Source organism: Salvelinus namaycush, chromosome 36, assembly GCF_016432855.1.
Source record: "Salvelinus namaycush isolate Seneca chromosome 36, SaNama_1.0, whole genome shotgun sequence".
NCBI lineage: Eukaryota > Metazoa > Chordata > Actinopteri > Salmoniformes > Salmonidae > Salvelinus > Salvelinus namaycush.
Window position 1 is genome coordinate 21,625,063 of NC_052342.1, and position 12,218 is coordinate 21,637,280.

Here is a 12,218-nt window from a genome sequence, read left to right on the forward strand (position 1 = left end):
ATATCAGTAATACAGATCAATGACAGGGTTGCTAGTTTACAACATATTCAAATGAAGCCCAGCGGTAAATAGGAACTGAATATGATTTTTTTATTGCACCTCCCTACCCCACTGCAGTTCCTCATCATTCTCCTGGGACGGGTGAGTGTGTGTGCGGGCATTCATGCGTACATGTTTGTGTGTGTGTGTCTGAATGTTATTTGCATAACATTCCGTAACAGTTGTGTTTGTGTACTGCTAGTGTGTGTGTGGTTGAGTTTGTGAGTGTTTATGGGATTTGAATGACTGAGTGTGTGTGTTGAGGGCCTTCTTCCTCTTCTGGTCTCCACTCTGAAAGAGAACTTAGAGCAGTAATAATGTCTGGTGAAATCATCTACTCCGATGTTACATTCACTCGGCATCAGAACCAAGATACTGGAGCAGAAAGTGAAGTTTCTAATGGTGAGTTCCCGCTCATTTATATTGCTTTATTAGTTTTCAAGCATAAGTTTACAACACAACATTTCATCACTTTGTGGGGCGAGGGTGGAGATGTCATAATTCAACAAGGACTTAGTAACAGAAGAAGGCTGTATAGACTATCAACTGGTTATAATTATAGTGATGATGATTTACTGTGTGGTTGTGTCACGAACACTGTGTAAACCCAGGGGCTATAGGGAAAAGAAGACAGTATCTTGGTTGGGATCAATATGAGCTTTTCTGAAGTGTATTTGTAACTGTACTTATTAATATGAATTAGTACTATATGTTTAACATGTGGTATTGTATGAGACACTGGGCATCTCTTTTAGAATGTACTATAGCAAAATGTTGTATTGTGCAATGTTTGTGTTTTATTTATGACTTTCAGACATGTTCATTTCCTTTTGAATACATTCCACACGGCCTCAACAATGATTCTCCATATAGAATCCTATTTGAAGGATATGTACAGTATTAGTGCAATATAAAGGGCATGAGAATATGACAGTTCCATCTAAATGAGTTGTTACTCGTCACACTCTGGACGTATCTGTTGGATTTTACACTGTCAACCAACTTCCAGACAGACAGACAGACAGACAGACAGACAGACAGACAGACAGACAGACAGACAGACAGACAGACAGACAGACAGACAGACAGACAGACAGACAGACAGACAGACAGACAGACAGACAGACAGACAGACAGACAGACAGACAGACAGACAGACAGACAGACAGACAGACAGACAGACAGACAGACAGACAGACAGACAGACAGACAGACAGACAGACAGACAGAGCATCAACCTGTAACATTTGGTTTATGGCCGATAGTGTTTCCTCATTTCTCAAAACAATGTCCGCTTTTCTTCAGATATGTTGAATTAGAATATTAGACATTGTATTATTTGGTTAGTTACCCTAACAGCTAATAAAGTGATTTGCATGTTGGACCTTCCAGTCAAGGGACTGTAACCTAGTAGAGCTCAATGGAAAGAATGTTGATATAGTGGATTGTAAGAGAGGTACTAGAATGGTATATTTCTAAAATAATATTGAGATAGTTGATTGTGAGAGAGGAACTAGAATGGTACAATTCTAACAGAATGTTGAGATAGTGGATTGTGAGAGAGGTACTAGAATGGTACAATTCTAACAGAATGTTGATATAGTGGATTGTAAGAGAGGTACTAGAATGGTATATTTCTCAAATAATATTGAGATAGCGGATTGTGAGAGAGGAATTAGAACGGTATCTTTCTAATAGAATGTTGAGATAGCGGATTGTGAAAGAGGAACTAGAATGGTGCAATTCTAATAGAATGTTGAGATAGTGGATTGTGAGAGAGGAAGTATACTGGTATATTTCTAAAAGAATGTTGATATAGTTGATTGTGAGAGAGGAAGTATACTGAACAAACATATAAATGCAACATGCAACACTTTAAAAGAGTTTACTGAGTTACAGTTAATATGAGGAAATCAGTCAATGTAAATAAATTCATTAGGCTCGAATCTATGGATTTCACATGACTGAGAATGCAGATATGCATCTGTTTGTCACAGATACCTAAAAAAAATGTCTCTCACAATGGGCCTCAGGATCTCGTTACGGTATTTTTGTACATTCAAATGGCTAATCGATAAAATATAATTGTGTTCATTGTCCGTAGCTTATTCCTGCTCATACCATAACTCCTCCACCAACATGGGGCACTCTGTTCACAATGTTGACATCAGCAAACTGCTTGCCCCACTGCTTGCCCAACTGCTTGCCCACACAACGCCATACATCTGCGGTTGTGAGTCCAGTTGCAAAATTCTCTAAAACATTGAATTCTCTGGCAACAGCTCTGGTGTCATTCCTGCAGTCAGAATTCCAATTGCATGCTCCCACAATACATCTGTGGCATTGTGATGGGTGACAAAACTGCACATTTTAGAGTGGCCTTTTATTGTCCCCTGCACTTGTGTAATCATCATGCTTTTTAATCTGCTTCTTGATATGCCACACCTGTCAGGTGGATGGATTATCTTTGCAAAGTAGAAATGCTCACTGACAGCGATGTAATTTTTTGCACAACATTTGATATCAATAAGCTTTTTGTGTGTATGGAACATATGTGGGATCTTTTATTTCAGCTCATGAAACATGGGACCAACACTTTACATGTTGAATTTATATTTTTGTTCTGTGTAGACCGATACATTTCTAAAATAATGTTGAGATAGTGGATTCTTAGAGAGGAACTAGAATGGTACAATTCTAACAGAATGTTGAGATAGTGGGTTGTGAGAGAGGAACTAGAATGGTATAATTCTAACAGAATGTTGAGATAGTTGATTGTGAGAGAGAAACTAGAATGGTACAATTCTAACAGAATGTTGAGATAGTGGATTGTGAGAGAGGAACTAGAATGGTATAATTCTAACAGAATGTTGAGATAGTGGATTGTGAGAGAGGAACTAGAATGGTATAATTCTAACAGAATGTTGAGATAGTGGATTGTGAGAGTGAAACTAGAATGGTACAATTCTAACAGAATGTTGAGATAGTGGATTGTGAGAGAGAAACTAGAATGGTACAATTCTAACAGAATGTTGAGATAGTGGATTTTGAGAGAAACTAGAATGGTACAATTCTAACAGAATGTTGAGATAGTGGATTTTGAGAGAAACTAGAATGGTACAATTCTAACAGAATGTTGAGATAGTGGATTGTGAGAGAGGAACTAGAATGGTACAATTCTAACAGAATGTTGAGATAGTGGATTGTGAGAGAATCTAGAATGGTACAATTCTAACAGAATGTTGAGATAGTGGATTGTGAGAGAGGACTAGAATGGTATAATTCTAACAGAATGTTGAGATAGTGGATTGTGAGAGAGGAACTAGAATGGTACAATTCTAACAGAATGTGGAGATAGTGGATTGTGAGAGAAACTAGAATGGTATAATTCTAACAGAATGTTGAAATAGTGGATTCTTAGAGAGGAACTAGAATGGTACAATTCTAACAGAATGTGGAGATAGTGGATTGTGAGAGAGGAACTAGAATGGTACAATTCTAACAGAATGTTGAAATAGTGGATTCTTAGAGAGGAACTAGAATGGTACAATTCTAACAGAATGTTGAGATCGTACATTGTGAGAGAGGAACTAGAATGGTACAATTCTAACAGAATGTTGAGATAGTGGATTCTTAGAGAGGAACTAGAATGGTACAATTCTAACAGAATGTTGAGATTGTGGATTGTGAGAGAAACTAGAATGGTACAATTCTAACAGAATGTTGAGATCGTGGATTGTGAGAGAAACTAGAATGGTACAATTCAAACAGAATGTTGAGATCGTGGATTGTGAGAGAGAAACTAGAATGGTACAATTCTAACAGAATGTTGAGATAGTGGATTCTTAGAGAGAAACTAGAATGGTACAATTCTAACAGAATGTTGAGATAGTGGATTCTTAGAGAGGAACTAGAATGGTACAATTCTAATAGGAGGTAATCACCATGAGGTTGGTTTTAAGGAAACAATATAATCACACATGGGGTGCAATATGTATAAAATATGTGAAAAAAAGGAACCATCTCTTTCTTCATCTCTCTGTAACCATAGGAGTAGCCGAACGTGAAGAAGATGTCACATACTCTGAGGTTAGAAGACCAGGAGGTAGAGCTAGTGAGCAGGAGGATCCTGGGAAAGGTGAGGTGTGTGTGTTACAGTTAGCTAAGGGTTACATTAAGTACCCCGTATTTAACCTGTTAGGTTCTAATTGTTCAGAGTAAATAACTCACGGACACTAGAGAAGCTTTAACCAAGTTAAATTCTTCCCAAAGGGTCGTTACAGCTGTAGTTCAGACAAAAAACATGTTCTCACCATCCCAAGTAGATATACTCCACTTTGGACACTCCTCCTTCTCTCCAATCCTTACATCAGGAAATTTGTTCTCCTGAGAATCCTCCTGAGGGCGGCACTGAGACAGGTGATGGCGGACTGAACGTAGTTATGTGGAGCACCTTAAGATAAAAACGTAATATTCAATATCGGCAAGTTAGACTAATTATTAGCACTACACAATCTGGTGATGATAACCTTCAATCTGGATAATAACACAAAACAAATCTTAAGACTAGAGAAATTTATCGACAAATATCACGAAAACAATTAACACCCAAACATGACGGAGCGTAAGACAAGGGAACCGATTTCAAAACGAAAATGTGACTCCTCTACAGACACAGACAATTTAATATTTTCACCACATTTTTACCAATGGTAAAGGTCGAAACCGATCTGTTAAAATCAATAAATGACAAACTGGGTATACTTGAATTAGTCAGTAAGGATATAAAAGAGTTGAAGGCAAGCCTCGAGATGAGTGATGAAAAAGCTGTGACATTGGAGAAGGAAACAAACAAGCTAAAAGTGACAGTCAATTAGATTGAAACCGAAGTGAATGAACTTAAAAAGGAGAACACCGTTCTGAGGGAAGCCTTACTGGACATCAGACTAGATCCATGAGAGAGAATCTGGTACTTACAGGTATCCAAAAGAAAGAAGGAGAAGTTCCTGAATCTGTAGTTGGAGAGTACCACGTGAAGATTCCACGTGAAGCTATCTACAAAATCCAACTCGAATGTGTACACCGCTTTGGACAGAGAGGGCAGAGGTATGAACGCCCAATCGTTGCCAAATTTGCTTCATTTAAAGATAAAATAATGGTTAAAAGCCTGGGTAAAAGACTTGCTGTGACTAAAATTGGCATGAATGACCAGTTCCCGAAGGAAATTGCAGAACAGCGTAAAGTTCTGTATCCAATTTTCAAGGAAAACAGATTAAAAGGGAAACGAGTGGCTCTCGTCGTCGATAAACTATATATTAATAACCACTTGTTCAGAGTCACAGACTACTCCATGGCTATTTTAAAAATTACAAAGTTCTTATAGACGAGGAAAATAATGAAACACATTTCTAGCCTGGTTATGGATTGTAATAATACAATAAAAAATATAGCTTTTCTATATATCTTCAAATATAACTAATTGGAACACAAAAGCACTAATTCAACATGGTGAAGAAAAAAACTCAGTAAACAGAAGGCACAGTATGTGTGGATGGTGTGGTGTGTGTTTTTTATGTTTGGGAAAGTGGCGTTGAGTGAGAAAGGAAATGGTTGCATATCCCAGAACCAATGTATTGCTGTGAGCGGGGGTGTGAGAGAGCTTTCAATGTTGTTCAGATGATGGATATACTTTTTATAATGAATTATACGTCTTTTTATTATTTATTTTTTCTTGTCCTATCATGGTGGAACAGTGTTTAAAATAAATTATACATTTAATTTATTTATTGTCCTATATTGATGGAACTGTCAACAACCCTATACCCTAGACACCCACCTGAATGACCCAGATACTAAGGAGTAGTTCCAAACTGTTTTATGGGCCTGCTGTAAGCAGTCAGTATGCAGCCAAAATGCGGTCAGAGACTTAGAGCAGCACTGCCCCCTCAAGATTCTGAGCCTGCTTGGCAGGGTTGATCCTGCAAAGCCAAAGCCCCCTAAAGGGAGAGCATACTACACAAGGAAATTCTCAAAGCAGCTAATGAGAACATTGATGACCTTGGGGATTCCGGTGGGGCGCCCCCACCCAGGCAGTAGCAGTGCTGGAAACACTAGCTGCAGTAACCCATGGGGAGAGGGTCACACTCGGACATTCAGAGAGGGGGTATATTATTGTGGCCCTGGTGGCACAAAATCAAAAGTCTGACTGCATGGAGATGCTTGGGAAAATGGTCAATACAGGGGACCATGTTGTGGGTGTTTCAGGGAAAAGGTGTACATTTGACCTCCATCAGGTTTCGGATCGAGAGCCAGACACAGTCCCCCGGTGCGAACACTGGGGTCTCACTGCGGTGACGGTCCGCGCTGGTTTTCTGGCGAAGCGCGGCTCGCTGGAGGTATACACGGGCGGCCTCCCATGTCTCCTCCTCGCGCCTGAACCAGTCGTCCACCGCAGGAGCCTCGGTCTGACCCTGATGCCACGGCGCCAGAACCGGCTGGTACCCCAATACACACTGAAAGGGGGAGAGGTTAGTGGAGGAGTGGCGAAGCGAGTTCTGTGCCATATCGGCCCAAGGCACGAACGCCGGCAACTCCCCCGGCCGGTCCTGGCAATAGGACCTGTCCACAAACCTGTCCACATCCTGGTTGACTCTCTCTACCTGCCCGTTACTCTCGGGGTGAAAACCCAGACGTTCCATGAACGCCTTCCAGACTCTAGACGTGAACTGGGCACCCCGATCAGACACTATATCCTCAAGCACCCGTTAATGCCGAAAGACGTGAGTGAACAGGGCTTCCGCAGTCTGTAGGGCAGTAGGAAGACCGGGCATAGGAAGGAGACGACAGGACTTAGAGAAACGATCCACAACGACCAGGATCGTAGTGTTTCCCTGTGAAAGCGGTAGATCAGTTAAAAAATCCACAGACAGGTGTGACCAAGGTCGTTGTGGAATGGGTAAGGGGTGTAGCTTACCTCTGGGCAGGTGTCTCGGAGCCTTACACTGGGCACACACCGAGCAGGAGGAAACATAGATTCTGACGTCCTTAGCCAAGGTGGGCCACCAGTACTTCCCAGTTAGACAGCGCACCATCCGACCGATCCCCGGATAACCAGAGGAGGGTGACGTGTGGGCCCAATAGATCAACTGGTCACGGACAGCAGACGGAACGTACATACGCCCTACCGGACACTGAAGGGGAGCAGGTTCTGTATGCAACACCTGCTCAATGTCCGCATCCAACTCCCACACGACCGGCGCTACCAGGCAAGAAGCCGGGAGTATGGGAGTCTGATCCATGGGCCGCTCCTCTGTTTCATACAGCCGGGACAGTGTGTCTGCCTTCGTATTCTGGGAACCTGGTCTATAGGACAAGGTAAACACAAAACGGGTAAAGAACATGGCCCACCTTGCCTGACGAGGATTCAGTCTCCTCGCTGCCCGGATGTACTCCAGGTTGCGGTGGTCAGTCCAGATGAGGAAAGGGTGTTTAGCCCCCTCAAGCCAATGTCTCCACGCCTTCAACGCTTTAACCACAGCCAACAGCTACCGGTCCCCCACATCATAGTTACGCTCCGCTGGGCTGAGCTTCTTCGAGAAGAAAGCACAGGGGCGGAGTTTTGAAGTAAGCAGAGCTCTTAGCTGCTCAAAAGCCCTGTCCGCCTCAGCCGACCACTGCAACCGTACGGGACCCCCCTTCAGCAGTGAGGTAATGGGAGCAGCCACCTGGCCAAAACCCTGAAAAAATCTCCGGTAGTAATTGGCAAACCCTAAAAATCACTGCACCTCCTTTACCGTGGTGGGAGTCGGCCAATTACGCATGGCTGCAATGCGGTCACTCTCCATCTTCACCCCTGATGTGGAAATGCGATATCCTAGGAAGGAGATGGCCTGCTGAAAGAACAGGCATTTCTTAGCCTTGACATCGAGGTCATGCTCCAACAGTCGTCCAGGTACCCTGCGTACCAAGGACACATGCTCGGCACGTGTAGCGGAGTATATCAGAATGTCACCGATATACACCACTACACCCTGCCCGTGCATGTCCCTGAAAATATCGTCTACAAAGGATTGGAAAACTGATGGAGCATTCATCAACCCATACGGCATGACTAAGTACTCATAATGCCCTGAGGTGGTACTAAACGCTGTCTTCCACTCGTCTCCCTCCCGGATACGAACCAGGTATTACGCACTCCTGAGATCCAGTTTTGTGAAGAAGCGCGCCCCATGCATTGACTCAATCGCCGTGGCGATAAGAAGTAGTGGGTAACTGTACCTCACCGTGATTTGATTGAGACCTCCATAGTCAATGCACGAGCGTAGACCTCCATCCTTCTTCTTCACAAAAAAGAAACTTGAGGAGGCGGGTGAAGTGGAGGACCGAATGTACCCCTGACGCAGGGATTCAGAAACATATGTCTCCATAGCCACCATCTCCGCTTGCGACAGGGGGTACACATGACTCCTGGGAAGCGCAGCGTCTGCCAGGAGATTTATCGCACAATCCCCACGTCGATGAGGTGGTAATTGAGTCGCCTTCTTTTTACAGAAGGCGAGAGCCAAATCGGCATATTCTGGGGGGATGCGCTTGGTGGAGACCTGGTCTGGACTTTCCACCGTGGTAGCACCAACGGAAACCCCTACACACCTCCCCGAGCACTCTCGCGACCACCCCGTGAGAGCCCTCTGTTGCCAGGAAATAGTGGGGTTATGAGGAGCTAACCAGGGAAGGCCTAGTACCACAGGAAATGTAGGACAGTCAATGAGAAAGAGACTGAATTTCTCCTCGTGACCCCCCTGCGTCTCCATGGTCAGGGAGATGGTGGCTTCCCTGATTAGACCGGATCCTAATGGTCGACTATCCAGAGCGTGAACCAGGAAAGGTCTAACTACAGGAATAATGGGGATCCCTAAACTAAGGGCTAACGCTCTGTCGATAAAATTCCCAACTGTGCCTGAATCGACGAGCGCAATATGCTGGGAATGCGGGGGAAAATCAGGGAAACAAACAGATACAAACAGGTGATCAACAGAGGACTCTGGATGAGTGTGGTGCGAACTCACCTGGGGTGACGCCAGAGTGCCCTGCCTGTTGCCTCGACTCCCAGAGGAACCAACAGGGCACTGACCGGCAGTGTGCCCTCTGCGGCCACAGATGGTGCACGTGATGGCTCCTCCAGTCTCCCTACGAGTAGCCCCTCCCAACTCCATGGCCACCGGAGCGGGGGTGCTGGAAGATGGTCCCGACAGAGCCCCCTCTGGACGTCCGCGGGTGACCAGCAGGTTATCCAACCGGATGGACAAATCCACCAGTTGATCAAAAGAGATGGTGGCATCCCTGCAGGCCAGCTCACGTCGGACGTCCTCACACAGGCTGCACCGATAGTAGTCGATGAGGGCACTGTCATACCAGCCTGCTCCGGCGGCCAAGGTCTGAAATTCCAGGGCAAAATCTTGGGCGCTCCTCGTCCCCTGCCTTAAATGGAAGAGCCGTTCCCCCGCCGCTCTACCCTCGGTGCGGATGGTCGAAGAAGGCCCGGAAGCGACGGGTGAACTCCTCGAAGTGGTCCAACACCGGGTCTCCTTCTCCCCACACGGCGTTTGCCCACTCCAGAGCTCTTCCTGAGAGGCATGAGACGAGGGCAGAAACTTTCTCCCTTCCCGTGGGAGCTGGGTGCACAGTGGCCAGGTAGAGGTCCAGTTGTAATAGGAATCCCTGGCACTGTGCTGCCGTCCCATCATACTCCCTGGGAAGTGAGAGGCGTATCCCCGGGTAGAGGGAACCCCGGTTGCGCTGGTCGAGGCACTGGGGAGACCTCCTGTCTCCATCATGGCACCAAGATGATTTAACATAGCTGAATGTTCCTGGACGCGCTCCTCAACTCCTCTAACCGGGGTACCTGCTCCTGCTGACTCCATCATTGGGTGTGTAATTCTGTAAAAGCTGTGTACGGGAGGCGAAGTCAGGTGCAGGAGAGCACTTTTATTCCATTCAACAATAGGCACAAAAAATGACATAAGTGCCCCAAAACACGGAACATAAACTATACAAGTATCACGCGTGAACATACACCATTTGCAATGAACAATTACACACAAAGACATGACGGGGAACAGAGGACTAAATACATGTAGATTGATTGAGGAATGAAAACCAGGTGTGTATGGAACAAGACAAAACAAATGGACATATGAAACGGCGATGGCTAGAAAGCCGGTGACGTTGATCGCCGAACGCGCCCGGACAAGGAGAGGAGCCGACTTCGGGCGGAAGTCGTGACAGAGGTTTACTTAGTAGCAATGCAAATATCATGGTACAGCTATATAGACACTCAATCATCATGATACTTTTTAATGGTACATTTACAAACATATATTTTGATAAATAGAATTGAAAGTTGTGTATCATGGTATGTGGTGAAATAAGTATAGCCAGTTACAACTGTAATGGCTTAGCAGATAATAAGAAAAGCCGATCAGTATTTGCCTGGCTAAAAGAGAAGGAATATAATATCTATTGTTTACAGGAAACTCATTCAACAATTTTAGATGAAGTTTGTGGAAAAGGGACTGGGGGCGAAATATATTTCTCCCATGGGCAAAGAAATTCAAAAGGGGTGATGGTTTTAATTAAAAGTCATTTTGATCCAAATGTGCAAATTGTCCAAACAGATCATCAAGGTAGATGGATTATTTTAAATATGTGATCAAAGCTTCTTTGAAAATATATATAAGAATTTATCATCTCTACAAGCAACACTAGACTCTATTATTATGGTGGGAGATTTCAATACGGTCTTAAATACCTCTATGGACCTGAAAGGAAATCACACTACAACTATCACTCTCAGGCACTTAAGGAAATCATGAATGTCATGGATATATTGGAATTAGTGGATATATGGAGACTCAAATACCCTGACCTAGTGAGATATACATGGCGGAGGCTTAATCAAGCTAGTCGTCTTGAATGCTTTCTTACGCCATTCTCTCTGGCACCAATAGTTTAAAAAGTGTTGATAGGGGACAGAATGCGGTCGGATCATCACATAATTGGCATATATTTACTCTTACAGAATTTCCACATGGGCGAGGATATTGGACATTTTATCAAAGCCTACTAGATGATAAATTGTTTAGAACTAGGAAAGAATAATTTATAACTGACTTTTCGGACATAACATAGGTACAGCAGATCCCCTTATTGTATGGGACACTTTAAATGTGCCTTTAGAGGCCATGCAAATCAGTTTTCTTCTATAAAACAAAAGCAATTTAGATCAAGAGTCCATATTAACAAAGGAAATTGAAGGACTAACCGTACAGTTAGACAGCAAATAAAACTGTACCATAGAGGCACATAATACGTTAGAGGAAAAACAAAAAGAAATGGAGGAACTTATTCAAGAAAGATGCAGTGTAACATATTATAAAAATAAAGCAAACTGAATGGAATATGGGGAAAAATGCACCAAATTATTTTTCAATCTTCAACATAGAAATGCTACAAAAAAGGTTTTATTGAAACTTGTTACAAATGATGGAGTCACGCATGATTCACCGAATTATATTTTGAAAGAGGAAGTAAAGTACTTTAAGAATATGTTTTCTCTTCAGTCTCCTCCATCTCCACTAACTGAAACTAATTGTATGGATTTTTTCCCTAATAATAATGTAAAATTAACATCTGTACAGAAAGACTCATGTGAAGGGAAGGAACTTTCAGGAACTTTCAGAGGAGGAATTTTGTGATGCAATTAAAGCCTTTAAGGCTGGGAAAACTCCAGGGTTGGATGGCATACCAGTGGAAGTATACAAAACTTTTTTTGATTTACTCAGTGGACCATTATTAGCAATTTTTTACCACTCCTATATAAATGGTAGATTATCAGACACGCAACACGAAGGTCTGATATCAATATTACTGAAACAGGACCCAAGTGGTATATATAAAGATCCAGTCCATTTAAAAAATGGGAGACCTCTTACACTTCAGTATTGTGATGCAAAATCGTAGCAAAATGCTTAGTGCGTAGAATAAAAAAATTATTGTCAGATATTATTCATCCTCATCAGGCAGGTTTTTTACATTGACGATACATTGGAGATAATATAAGACAAGTACTGGAAACAATAGAATACTATGAAATATCGGGGACACCAGGCCTGGTTTTCATA

At 43.2% G+C, this 12,218-nt stretch overlaps 1 protein-coding gene across 1 annotated transcript in view; it reads left to right on the top strand.

The window, feature by feature from the left end:
* The first annotated feature begins 347 nt into the window (after nucleotides 1–347).
* Nucleotides 348–12,218, top strand: part of LOC120030477 (asialoglycoprotein receptor 1-like) — a 33,178-nt gene continuing 21,307 nt past the window's right edge. The window contains exons 1-2 of the mRNA XM_038975890.1: nucleotides 348–441; nucleotides 4,091–4,177. Coding sequence (XP_038831818.1) covers nucleotides 357–441; nucleotides 4,091–4,177 — 172 coding nt within the window. The 5' untranslated portion in view covers nucleotides 348–356. The remainder of the gene's footprint in view (nucleotides 442–4,090; nucleotides 4,178–12,218) is intronic.